General features: G+C 37.1%; 1 protein-coding gene across 4 annotated transcripts in view; it reads left to right on the forward strand.

The window, feature by feature from the left end:
- Positions 1–9,938, forward strand: part of ACVR2B (activin A receptor type 2B) — a 101,941-nt gene extending 92,003 nt beyond the window's left edge. For 2 of the 4 annotated variants that reach the window (XM_081343674.1, XM_081343675.1), the window contains exons 11-12: positions 1,513–1,699; positions 5,866–9,938. In XM_081343674.1, the coding sequence (XP_081199800.1) occupies positions 1,513–1,699; positions 5,866–5,999 (321 nt within the window). In that variant the 3' untranslated portion in view covers positions 6,000–9,938. Of the gene's footprint in view, positions 1–1,512 lie in introns of all 4 variants that reach the window. The other 2 variants (XM_081343676.1, XM_081343677.1) reach the window with 2 other exon arrangements.
- The last annotated feature ends 3,701 nt before the right edge of the window (positions 9,939–13,639 follow it).

The raw sequence follows: 13,639 nt of genomic DNA on the forward strand, positions 1-13,639 counted from the left end.
TTTGATCATGTGATCATGGGGATCCTGCAACGGTTGTTAAAGTGTGGAAAACGGTCATAATGTTGTTGCAACTTTGAATGGTCACTAAATGAATGGTTGCAATCTGAGGACTACCTGTGTTTGTACTTTCAGGGTAACTTCTGCTTTCATGTTTTGGAAGCCATTTCTGGATCCGTTGGCATCAGTGAGATGCCTTAGCGTGCTTTAGCATCCAATTAGAGATTATTAAAAGAATAGATGATAAATTAATAGAATTTGTAAAAGTTACATACAAATAGTCTTCCATTTACAACAGTTCACTTACTGACCTTTCAAAGCGACAATAGCACTGAAAAAAGTGACTTATGACCATTTTTCACACTAACGACCATTGCAGCATCCCATGGTCATTCAGATGATTGACAACTAACTCCCATTTATGAGACATTATGCAATGTCCTGAGGTCATGTGATCCCCTTTTGCAACCTTCTGACACGTAAAGTCCATGGGGAAACCAGATTCACTTAATAACTGTGTTATTAACAATGCAGTGATTCACGTAACAAATGTGACGAGAAAAGTTGTAAAATGGGGCACTTAGCAAACTTTCTCACTTAGCATCGTAAAGTTTGGGCTCAGTTGTGGTCGTAAGTTGAAGACTACCTGTCTTCCCATTTGGACAGTCAATACTCCTGTTTGATAGGCCAGCATAAATACCTTTGGCCAGGATTCCTGCTGCTTCTTTCTATCTGCACAGGTGGGAAAAGAATAACTCCTTCATTAACTGAAGTCTTTTGTTTGGGTGAACAAGATGCTTTAGTTTCCAAGAAGCTGATGTTAAACCATTTTTTTTAAATAAGCTAACCCACTGCAAAGTTGCAATGTGTAATTTCTCAATTGGGCAGAATGGGAATCTATGATTGATTATAAAGTTTTCTTTGATTTTGCTTTGTTCTGAATTGGAAGGAAGAGCAAGGTGAAATCACTACCATATTTGTATCACGTTCTACAATCTAAAATGCAACCTATGCAGAGATTACAGTCCTCAATTTACAACCAATTGCTTAAGTTATAGCCTACCTGAAAATCTGAACTTCTGACTGTCTTCCTCCCGATGGGCATGTGATTGTACTCTAGGCACACAGCAACATGGCCACAATTGCAGCCATTTGCAGTGTCCCAAAACGTTTATGAGTTTTGCCCAAAAAAACCCTGGAAACATAGGCATTTTTTTGGCAAAACCACATCGTGGCCAACAATGTCTTTACTCAACAACTAAGACATTTGCTTAACAATCATGGCATTTGCCCTTATGTCTACCATGTTTGCTTAATGACCACCACAAAAAAGATAGTCAAATCCAATCAGTCACATGACCTGACTCATCTTGTGGCTGTTACGACTTACAACTGTAATGAGGAAGCCGCACTGCGGCTGTACCACGAGTGCAGCCTGTACATCTGGCCTCCTAAAGCTACATCGATCCACTTTCTCTTGTTAAATTCTTCTTTCCTTTCTCTTTGGGCACCCAGGGCATAGCCCAGCTGTGTGTTACAATTGAAGAATGCTGGGATCATGATGCGGAGGCCAGACTGTCAGCCGGTTGTGTGGAAGAGCGCATTGCCCAGATTCGCAAATCAGCCAATGGTAGTACCCTCGACTGCCTTGTTTCCATCGTGACCTCTGTCACCAACGTAGATTTGCTGCCCAAAGAGTCAAGTATCTAAATCCTTGTTTGCCTTTTTTTCCCCCCACTGGTCTCTTCAGATGCAGTGGATTTTTTTCAAAAAAAAAAATTGCAGAATTCAACACACACACGCATACATATACATGAATGCAGCTGCTATTTTCTTGACTTTTCTTGCTATTGTTATTATTTGTTGTTGTGTTGTTGTTGTTTTGATTGAATCAATTTACCAGCATATTGCTCTACTGTATTGAAAGAGGGAAAAAAATAATAATAAGAGAAAGACATCTCTCTGAAAGCATCCAGGTGCCGACTAATGAATGCAGTTACAGTGCAGGTACCTCAAAACCTCAGTGAACTCTCTTTGTTTCCTTTATCAACCTATTTTCTCTTCTAACTAACCTGCAATTTTTACACCAAATATCAGTGATAACAAGAAAACAACCTACTCATCTTCTTATATGTGCTGCAAAATCAAGACTGTTCCATGAGATCATACCTCTCAGAAAATGGATCCCCCTCCCCCTCTACTACTTTTACTTTTCTTTCTTTTGTATTTTAGACAGTGAGCTTAAAAAAGGAAAAAAAGAAAAAAGCAGATGTGTCTTTTACGGGTCTAACGGGTGTTGCCGTGCTTGTGGGGGGGTGGGGGTGGGGGAAGAGTGATTGAGTCAAGAATATTAACTGATTATGATGGTGGTAGAACTGAAGACCAGAAGTTAAAGCTGGGTGGGGAAGAGAGGGTGGATTATTGCAGCATTTGGAGAAACAGTGGCTAAAGAGTTACTTCTCAGGAAAACAGTTAATGAGAGGATGGGCAAGTTTTGAGGCAGACTATTAAACTGCTGCAACATGCAGAAAAAGTTGGGTCACAATATCACTGATACAAATGGATTCTTAAATATCTCAGGCTTGAGTAATGTTAAGTGAAATCAACCCTTCCTATTACATTTATAAGTTCAGAGAATGAGGTCTTAGGATTCAACTACTGCAGATTTCCCTCAGTTGTCTTAACAGGGCAGTGTTACAGCCCTAAGCGATTTTTCTGCCATTGTAATACAAAAAAATAAATAAACACGGAAGACAACAAGCATCTGACCTGGAGCTTTAAAAAAAGCCCAGCCTAGTATCCAGTTACGTATTGGCATTCAGTATTCGATGTCATTCATGATGTGAAACAGCCTTTCTTTGAAGACTCATTGAAATCAGTAAAACTTACTTCCAAGTAAATGTAGCCAAGACTAATAAAATTCAATTTCACTCTTAGATCTTAACATCTGCAGGGCAAATGTCAAGGCTGTTTAGCTGCTATGACTATCAGGAATTGTAAAGATGGATAATCATTCCCCATTAAGGACACATAGAAACGCCATCATCAATTGTCCCTGAGACTTCATGGGAATGTATGTGTATATATTTAAAAAAAAATAAAGATGGCAGCTGTGATCATGGCCATCTTAACTTTTTTGACACCTTCTCTGTCCATGTCTCTATAGTCCTTTGGCAAAAGTCATGGCGGTTGAATACAGTTGTCTATCTTTGATTTATGGTAAGGATAGGTGTAGTTTAGGCCAATGTTTCTCAACCTTGGCAACTCACATCTTTTAAGAGTTCTGTTTCTAAGTATACTTTTTTACACTTTATACACAAATTCCTTTGCTTTCAACATAGCTCATAGCTGGTTGAAATTGATGGGTTTGATTTTTCTTGATTCTTCATTCTCTGAAGACTGTCACCCAACTTTTTCGTCTTAACAGTGGTGCATATTTTCAATACACTTAATTCTACTACGCCATATAAAATCCGCTCTAGTCAGTGAATACTCCTAATGCTGCCAATATAACATTTAAATATTTTTTTAACTTGCAAGACATGCAATGATTTATAAAAGAAATAAACTTAGAATACACATACACATGAAGTGGCTTTTGAGGTTTTAAACTAAAAAAAAAAAACCTTCATGACCACAGACCACCTCAAACCAGAAATACCTCAAAATTTTTCTACTTGTATGAGTTTTATTATATATTTTGTTAGTTGTGTTATCTTGGAGTATGTAAATTTTAATGTAAGTTGGCTTTTATGAAAAGGGAGTTTTAAAAAAAGATGAAGAAAAAAGAAAAAAAATTCCCCAATCTTTTAGAAAATGCTACCACTTCTTTTCCTTTTCTTTCTATAAAGCACCATTGTAAATAAGTGTAAACAATTATAGAGGAATTGGCTATACAAGATTCCTGGACATATTCAGCATTACTTGTGAAGGCTTGTTTCCATTTTTAAAAATTTTGGTGGGAGTAGTAGGAGCACAAGTTGTTTTAAGTAAAGAATTATTAGTACAGCATTTCCTTTATGAAGTATTTTCCCTGGGAGATGCTAATCCATGAATGAAAATTATTTTCGTTAGATTTGTTATTCAGCTATTGGTTAACTGATACCCAGTTAACACAGTACAAATGATCGTTCAGTAAAAACACAAAAGTTGCAATGCAATTCCTTTTCCCCAAGGCATTTTAATTAACCGTAGAAGAATGTCAGAAAAGCTTTTCTAACAAATAAAGAACAGCAAAAAGGAAAGTAATCTTGCCAAGTGGGCATGTGGTAGCAGAGGTGCCCAAAACAAACTGCCTTTTTCGCTTTGTAAGACAAGAGAGAGTTGCTTTTGACTGCTTGTGAATGTGCAAAAAAAAAAAAAAAGAGTTTCACTCCGCATGCTTCTGTAACTATTTCAAGGGGGGGGGGGAAGAACTGAAATTTGAGATTTTATCCTTTTCTTGAGAAACAGCTGCTTCTCTAATAAGGGAGCAGAAATATTGATGCTTCTTCTCTTTGCTCAATGCTTGAATATCAAAACTATTTAAGGTAACTATGAGCAACCCTGGACTTAACTGAAATATATTAGGTTTGCTTTTGCATAAGTTAAAATTAATTGAGGAAGATGACCTAATTTATTACTTCAAAAATGCAGACACCTTTTCTGTACTTTGGGAGTGGGCTTCTGTTAGGGAACAAGTGGTGGCATGTATGTAATCTTACAGCTGCCCTAATGTATATATTTGTCTCAGGTGTCCTGCAACTTGTACATACTGGCGGCATTTGCAGAATTACATCACTGTGCAGATGTCATTTTGGTGTCATTGCAGCTTCTGCAGGCGCTGTGAACTTCTTGGGGATTTATTCAACATTTGTCAGTGACTAGTATCTTAAAGACCAATTCTGCATACGATTGACTAAACAGGATGATAGTTTTATTGGTCATGGATTGTACATTTTTTCTGGAATAGACTTTCATCGCTCTTCGCTCTGTTTTATATCAAGATTAAGCATCTGATTGACTCAGAAACTTGATTCAGCACTGGCTCTATTAAAAAAAATCTTAGAGAGTCAGTGATTTAATGCATTCAGAATATACACAATGGGTGGAAAGTGGTTGGCGCATTTGCTCTGCAAAGCCTCAAGCCACTCTGCAGAACCAAACTAAGACAATTTGTGACCCACCATGTACTGTGACTTGCCAAGTTATTAACAACTCCTTTGATTTTTGCAGTCTCAGTGTAAGTAATTTTTTGAGCAGAGACTATAATTTTACACAGGGGGAGTAGCAGGCTGTATTCGGAAGGCCACCAATTATGAGGCATCAACAAAGTTCTAATGAATGATCACGTTGCCCTTAAAAAGAGAGGCTTCAGGAAAAAGAAAGTGAAGGAAAATAGATCGATTGGGATGAAATAAACCTTGACATCTATATGTCACTAACAGTCAAGGTGTGTGGTTAGCAGTGAGAAGGATTCACTGTTAAAATTGCTGTGTTGCTTCAAGTATGCTTTTTCCTGCCTTGCAGCATTATTCCTATCATGGTTAAAATAAGCTTGGTACAGCATTTGCTTTGCTTTTCCAAGAAACAAAGTTTCGAGAAGCTTTAAGTATTGATAGAAAGTGCCATATAGAGGTTGCTTTTGTCTTTTGTCCATTCGGAGCGTTCTTAGTCCTTCCTGTATAAAGAGAGTAGCATATCTGTGTTATATTCATACCCATCATACAGGTTGAGTCAAACCTAATTTTACACCAGATTGACTTCTTCTTACTTACATTTCCTTGCTACAGATCATTGCCAGTTGCTTTGGTTAGCTATGATTCAAATGTGACCATTTACATATTCTTTAGCTAATATATGTTGTCCATATCTTTTTTTTTTTGTTAGCTTCTTGGACTCTCAGCCTTCCCATATGTGGGACCCATCTCCTACAATTCCCACACTGCATGGCCAAAACTGCTGTTGGCTCAAAATTCTGCAATCCAGACCCATCTGGCAGACTCCAGGTGGAAAAAGGTTAGCCTATAGCATCTCCGGTGTCTGACAGTCACATTTACCTATTAATGATGCAGTTTTCCTGTTGTGTAATTGCATTTTTTCCTAAACAGCACATCTCTTTTATCTTCCTGGCCTTCAGTTGGTCTTATATATTTAATGTTAAGAAGGTTCTTGATATAGCAATAAGAGAGCTCAATCACAAGTATAGCTATGCATGAGAGGAAAAAAAATATTTTCAAATAAGATTTGGTCTACATAGAACTATGCCAATTACCGTAAGTAGTGGTGGTTTGAATATATTTCATTTGCTGAAATAGGGATCCCCCGCTTCTTTTTTTAAACAAGGCTGTCCTTTACATAACAGAAGTGGGATTTTCTCTCCGGTAAGGGGGGCGGCCTATAGAGATATAGCTTGAAGCTTACTTCATTTTATACTGTATTCACTCATCACATTAAGCCACAATGGAATTGGAGAAATATGTTTAGTGTGATGTGCGAATTATGAAATCATCCAATCCATGTCCAATTTTTTAAAAAAGTTTACGCAATTAAGATGTTTGTATCTCCAGGATTAGCCTGTCCACATAGCTATTTTTCTTTGGTACAGGGCAACTTAAATTAAAATCAAATAGGCAAGTAAAGAATCTAAGCCACTTAGACACTGCCAAGTTTGAATTCTTATCTAGAAGCAAAAATTTTTTTTTTAAGAACTAAAGCACATATTTAGAGCCCTCAGTGTTATGCAACATTTTCATGATTATCCAAGAGTCTAAGACATACAGGGTTTCCTCATTTGTCAGTACAAGTGATTCTGTTTCGCAATGTTAGCAATAGTGACAGGATAAAAACATTTGAAACTTGATTTTGACATTGATTAGTAGTGGAAAAGCTAATTATGTTTACCACTGCCCTAGTTCAGATGCAGTGGTATACCAAGCTTAGCAACAAAATATGAGACGTGGAGAAAATCATGTAAGTGTGAGTTTTAATTTGGTTCTCCCAAATTCTTAATCATGATAATGTTTGGAAAATGTTCTGCAAACTGAATTAAGTCAGGATTTGCTAAGGCAATATGCATGAGATAGAATTCCCTGTAGATGTGTTTTGGCTTTTTATATCTCAAGGTAGTGGTTTATTTTTATAGATATCTGAATTTTTGATTCAGGGATACATTCCTACATTAAACATATTTTTAAATATATGCTGAGAATTCCAGAATGATCAGCCACATAATTGTTTTGAGAGCCCATAGCCACTTGGCAACAGTTATCCTACAGTAAAATCTAATAACCTACGTAGGAATCCATGTTCAGTAAGAGAAATCACTTGGGTCTTTCTTATGCTATATTTGGCTGGCTTGGTAGGAGACAGGGAAAGATATGCCATTGCTATCTTCTAGCATTGTGGGGTATAAACCTCATATTGTGGTGCCATTTTATCTATCAATAATGTATGCATTGTGAGCTATATGAAGTAGAAATCCTAGGCAGTTCAGCAAAAAGCTTAAATCAATTTAATGGTTTAAAACATATATGTACTAGTGTGAACGTGTTCTCCTTTATCTTTTCAGTAGATTCTATTTTATGCATTTCTACTTTTTCTAGAGGTGAATCTATTGCCAGACAATGGCACAGAATATACAGTAGGTCCACCACTTAATAGTTATTTCAGTGTTCATTAATTAATAAAAGGTTTTCAATGAATTTTCTAAAATCTGTAAGGTCTATGTGCTCTTTCTGAATATTTTTAGAGATCTGAGACTTGAGTTTAGTGTCCCTTAGTCATAAACACAGCTGGCTATTTAAGTGGACAGATTGACAAGGGAGTTACGATTTCAGGGCCGATAGTTATGAATTCTAATGCTTTTTATTTGTGCCTTCATTTATTTTAATGCAAAGCAACTGCTGTAAACTCTTAAACTTTTTTTTTCAGTCAGGGTTAAGACAAAGTGAGACTTAGAAGCTGCTTTTTATAACTTTCTGGGTTTGATCTTTTATCCAATCTATTTGAAATTTCACATTAATTCAGTATTTCTTTTTGGGTACTTCTTAACAATGTAGCAGCATTCACAAACAAGAAATCATTCTATAAAATGAAGAAATTTGAGGGAGAGGGAATGGAACTGTTCCTCAAGGAACGTAAAAATAAGCTGGTGGTTATTTCCCACAAATATTTATCTAACAGGCTTCTTTGTCAAATACACAATTTTCTTGGATTTATTTAGCGGCAAGAAAAATAAATGCGTCTTTTCTATAATGCTTGGATTTCTACTGTTTCAGTTTTCTATTAGGTTAAATTTCCTGATTATCTTGACAACTTTGCTTTCTACTTCTAATAGCAAAGAGGTACCGAAGGATATCACGAGAGGATAATTGTTTGGGGAAGGGGTGTAACAGACTGAGCACGAGTTATTTACTGAGCCCATTAGAAGAAACTGGTCTACCCGTTACTTTGTTTCAGCAAAATAGAACATTACCATTTTCTCTGGAATAAAATTCTGTAGCATTAATTTCACTAATCTTGACTTTGTAGGGAACTGCACTTTTTTTTAAAAAAAAAAATCTATTTATATATTCCCATAACTTTCATTGCTGGTCATCAACATATTAAAATCTTCCCATCAAAATTCAAGTTTGGTAGTACAACAGAAATTAATTTTCACCCATGTATTTTTTCTTTTTAAACGTATAAGTACATCGATCATTCGTAATTTTTCTGGTGATGAGAGGAAAACATCCTCTCTACTAAAGCTATTTTCCATATTAATTTATATTGTTGGACACATTAAAGTGATTGCAATTCTTCATCTCCAGTGCTATGCCCTACATTTACAAAATGCCAAGGGCCTTCGTCTTGCTGCTGTCCACATTTTAAAATGCAAATGGAACTGTACAGTCTTTCACCTATGAATATCTGTTGTCCCTAAGTTTGATGACTTTTCTAATGTAAAGTCAACCTAAGTACAGTTTGGCAATTCTTAAGGAAAGAGCTTTCTGTATTATTCAGCAGCATTGGATTTTTACACTAAAAGCTGAAGAACAAAAATTGGAAGGAAACCAAAACAAAACAAAAATCCCTAATTTAATCCAAATATTTGGTGGTGGTTCATTTTTTCAAGGATTTCTAAATTGTGAGGTTTATTCAAGGAAACCGGATAAAGATCTTAAAATTACCTTAACATAGTAATTTTATGATGAATAGTTGCAACTTATTAATAAATTATATTATCTGGTCTAAAAAGGAGTTTGCTGGCTTCTACAAAATTTTCAGTTTGGGGTTCCTGACAAATTTCAGAAATGAGAATTAATTTAGGAAACACTAAATGCAGAAAGCTCTATCAAATCGTGAAATAATTCAAAAGATATCAGTCCTTGGCTCATATTCCAATGTACTGTTTGTATACCAAGATATGTGAAATGTAAATATTGTAGGTTATATTTCACTCTTGTAGCTAAAAAGAAAAAAAAAGAATGTAGATCAGAGATAGCTTGTACTACTGAGTTAACAAAACATAAGTATCCACTTAAAAGAAAGAGATTTAAACAGAGCTCATAGCTGTAACCCCTTTTGAACTGAAAAAGTGTGCTGATTTTTATATATATATATATATATATTATATTATATATAAATATAGATATGCATATGTAAGATGGCCTAAAGAAGACATTCACTGTACTGCAGCTCTTAAATGGAAATGTTTTGAAGCATTGTATCCTAATTCATACATTTGCAATAGATCTTTGTTTCTTTTTACTGTCGTATTTTAGAAATGAGTCTCATGTTTGAAAATTAGATCTGCCAGTTTGGGTATCGCTGCTTCAAGTACAGGGTGCCCAATTAAAACAGTATGAATGTAGTATTTTTGCCTTGTGTGAAGCAGTTCCTCTCCAGCAAATAGGGGGTGGAAATGTAGAAAGAACTATTTCAAAGTCTATCTTTTTCCTATATGAAAATAAACATTAAATGGCAAATTGTCCATGTTTTGTGGTTTTTAATTCTAATTCTATTCTTTTTCATAAAAGACAGATTTTGCAGTTCAGTAACATGCCACTTTGGTAAATCACCTATACTTAATTTGTGGTAGCTGTTTCATTTATTCTAATTCCTGTAACCATTGTTATCCATTGATCAGTATTACCATACACTTGGAATGCAAGCATTTTACAGTTTGAATGCAGGATAAATGGGAAAATTTATGTTGGACAGAACAATTGGTAAGAATACATTTATAATGCGGGGAATGCTGAAAGCCCCAATTTCTAAAGTGGGCTTCCTTATACTCTAAGAGGACACTGTTGTGCAAATGATTATGTGTATCAAAACATAACGCTCATTATTATCACTTTTTAGGTAGTTCACATTTAGCAACTATAGTTGGGACCAGTAACTTAGTTGTTAAGCAAAATGGTCACTGAGTGAAAAATGCTAATCAACTAATTAAGATCACAGAACAGAGTTTGTTAACTTGCAGTAAACACTTTTTAGGACCTGCTCCACTTTTGGAGAAAAAGAGCTCAGGAAGATATAGCTTGCTTAGGCAATCTCTCCACTAATAAAAGAGAATATTTGTAGCTCAGGGCTGACATTGATGGGTCCTTGGTGCTCTCTGAGCTTGGTTGGTTTTCTTGCAGATGTTTCATTACCCAAACTAGTTAATACTCCTTACTAGCACTGATGATGTTACCTAGTTTGGGTAATGAAACATCTGCAAGAAAACAAGCAAGCTCAGAGAGCACCAAGAATTTCTCCACTCTGCAAGGGAGGGGGAGAAGAGTCAGGCACAGGATAATGCATACTGACTGTAATGGTGATGATGGACTGAGGGACACTGCAAGGGTAAATGCAGGCACTGGTTGCAAAGATACTTTTTCATCACCATTGTAAACTCAGATGGTCACTATATGAGCCAGTCTCTAGACACAAGACACGGTGAATCGTATGAAACTACTGCCTGGGATGGTCAATCAATATTTCTTTCTAATGATTACAGAACAAATTCTGGTCTGGTGAGAACAGAAAGATAAGCCCAATTGAACAGATATTTTTTTAGTTACAAAAAAGGGAAAACAAGATAAAAATAGCCTGATTGGCTTTTTTTTTTGGCAATTCCTACTATTACTAATTTCATGGGAAATACTTCATAGCTTTAAAGTGTAAAGATAATTAATCAGATGTACTTGAACATTGGCACTCAAAGATCAATTTTAATGGGGCAGAATTTTAACACCAGGATTACATTCCATTTCCATCGGATGAATAAAAAATGGCTGATAAATACAGAAGTGCGAAAGTCAAATTGCACATATGAAGGAAAGTTGTAAACAGATAAATAACAGCAGGGCTTTTTTTCTCATAGAACGCTCAGAACGGAGTTCTGGCACCTTTTTTGGATGGAACCTTGTAGGGTAGGCAATGCGGGTTGTATGACATGAATGAGTTCTGGCACCTTTTTCTTTTACAAAAAAAGCACTGAATAACAGTGAAGTTCAAACATTACACACTAATCAAATTTCACAACTGAAATGCACATGTTGTTGTTGTTAGCTGCAAAGTTGTGTCCGACCCATCGCGACCCTATGGGCAACGTTCCTCCAGGCCTTCCTGTCCTCTACCATCTTCTGGAGTCCATTTAAGCTCACGCCTACTGCTTCAGTGACTCCATCCAGCCACCTCATTCTCTGTCGTCCCCTTCTTCTATTGCCCTCCATCTTTCCCAGCATTAGGCTCTTCTCCAGTGAGTCCTTCCTTCTCATTAGGTGGCCAAAGTATTTGAGTTTTAGCTTCAGGATCTGGCCTTCTAAAGAGCAGTCAGGGTTGATCTCCTCTAGGACTGACCGGTTTGATCGCCTTGCAGTCCAAGGGACTCGCAGGAGTCTTCTCCAGCACCATAGTTCAAAGGCTTCAATTCTTTGGCGCTCAGCCTTTCTTATGGTCCAACTTTCACAGCCAACTTTGCAATGAGAGGCTCCTGGTCTGAGCCACAGTCAGCTCCTGGTCTTGTTTTTACTGACTGTATAGAGCTTCTCCATCTTTGGCTGCCAATCTGATTTCTGTGTTGACCATCTGGTGATGTCCATGTGTAGAGCCATCTCTTGGGTTGTTGGAAAAGAATGTTTGCTATGACCATTGTATTCTCTTGACAGAATTCTATCAGCCTGTGCCCTGCTTCATTTTGCACTCCAAAGCCAAACTTGCCTGTTATTCCAGTTATCTTTTGGCTTCCTACTTTAGCATTCCAATCCCCCATGATGATAAGAACATCATTTTTTGGTGTTAGTTCTATAAGGTGCTGTAGGGCTTCGTAGAACCGGTCAATTTCATCCTCTTCAGCACTGGTGGTTGGGGCATAGACTTGGACTACTGTGATATTGAATGGTTTGCCTTGGATTCGAACTGAGATCATTCTGTCATTTTGAGGATTGTATCCCAGTATTGCTTTTCCTATTTTTTTTTATTGACTATGAAGGCTACACCATTTCCTCTGAGGGATTCTTGCCCGCAGTAGTATACCTGATGGTCATCTGAATTAAATTCACCCATTCCTGTCCTTTTAGTTCGCTGATACCTAAGATGTCGATGTTCAGTCTTGTCATCTCTTCTTTGACCACATCCAGCTTTCCTTGATTCATGGATCTTACATTCCAGGTTCCTATGGAGAAAAAATCTTTACAGCATTGGACTTTCCTTTCACCACCAGACACATCCACAGCTGAGCGTCCTTTCGGCTTTGGCCCAGTCGCTTCATTCTTTCTGGCGCTACTAGTACTAGCCCTCTGCTCTTCCCCAGTAACATATTGGATGCCTTCCGACCTGAGGGGCTCATCTTCCAGCGTCATATCATTTTGCCTTTTGGTACTGTCCATAGGGTTTTCATGGCAAAGATACTGGAGTGGGTTGCCATTTCCTTCTCCAGTGGATCACGTTTTGTCAGAACTCTCTGCCATGACTTTTCCGTCTTGGGTGGCCCTGCACGGCATAGCTCATAGCTTCACTGAATTACGCAAGCCCCTTCACCACGACAAGGCAGTAATCCATGAAGGGGGAAATGCACATAAAGGTAACAAATATCCATTTAGAACAGTAGTGCTTGGCAATTGCTATTGCTACATTTCACCTTTAATTGTAAACCTTTCACATTTTATTGCTACTTACCAGTTGTTCCTAATTTTTTCTTCTCGCCCCTGCAATCATTTGTTTATTTTCACCACGAGAGTGCAATTAAACATAAAAAGCAACTATGTGGACCCATCACCTACAGTACCTATATATTCTTTTAAAAGGGAAACACTAGGGAAGTGCAAATCCAACCATGTTTAATACAATGAATTCTACTTGAAAAATATCTTTGCTACACTGAACCCATGTGTGGGGCATGAGGTTTAACAAAAGTCAGGATAGAGGTGGTAGCTATTGTGATGATTGCACATAACTTATAACACAATTGAGACTACATTTCCGCTGCTAAGCAAGACATTTGTGAAATGAATTTTGCCCAATTTTCTGACCTTTTTTACCACAGTTGTTAAACTACTGCACTTGGTAAGTGAAACACACAGTTATTGAGTGGCTTTCTCCATTGATCTTGCTTATTGGAAGCCAACTGGGAAGGTTGCAAATAGTGATAATGTGACCTGAGAAGCTGCAACCATCATAAATACGTGCT

The sequence above is a fragment of the Vipera berus genome (genome assembly GCF_964194415.1).
Source record: "Vipera berus genome assembly, chromosome: Z".
In the NCBI taxonomy this organism is placed as follows: Eukaryota; Metazoa; Chordata; class Lepidosauria; order Squamata; family Viperidae; genus Vipera; species Vipera berus.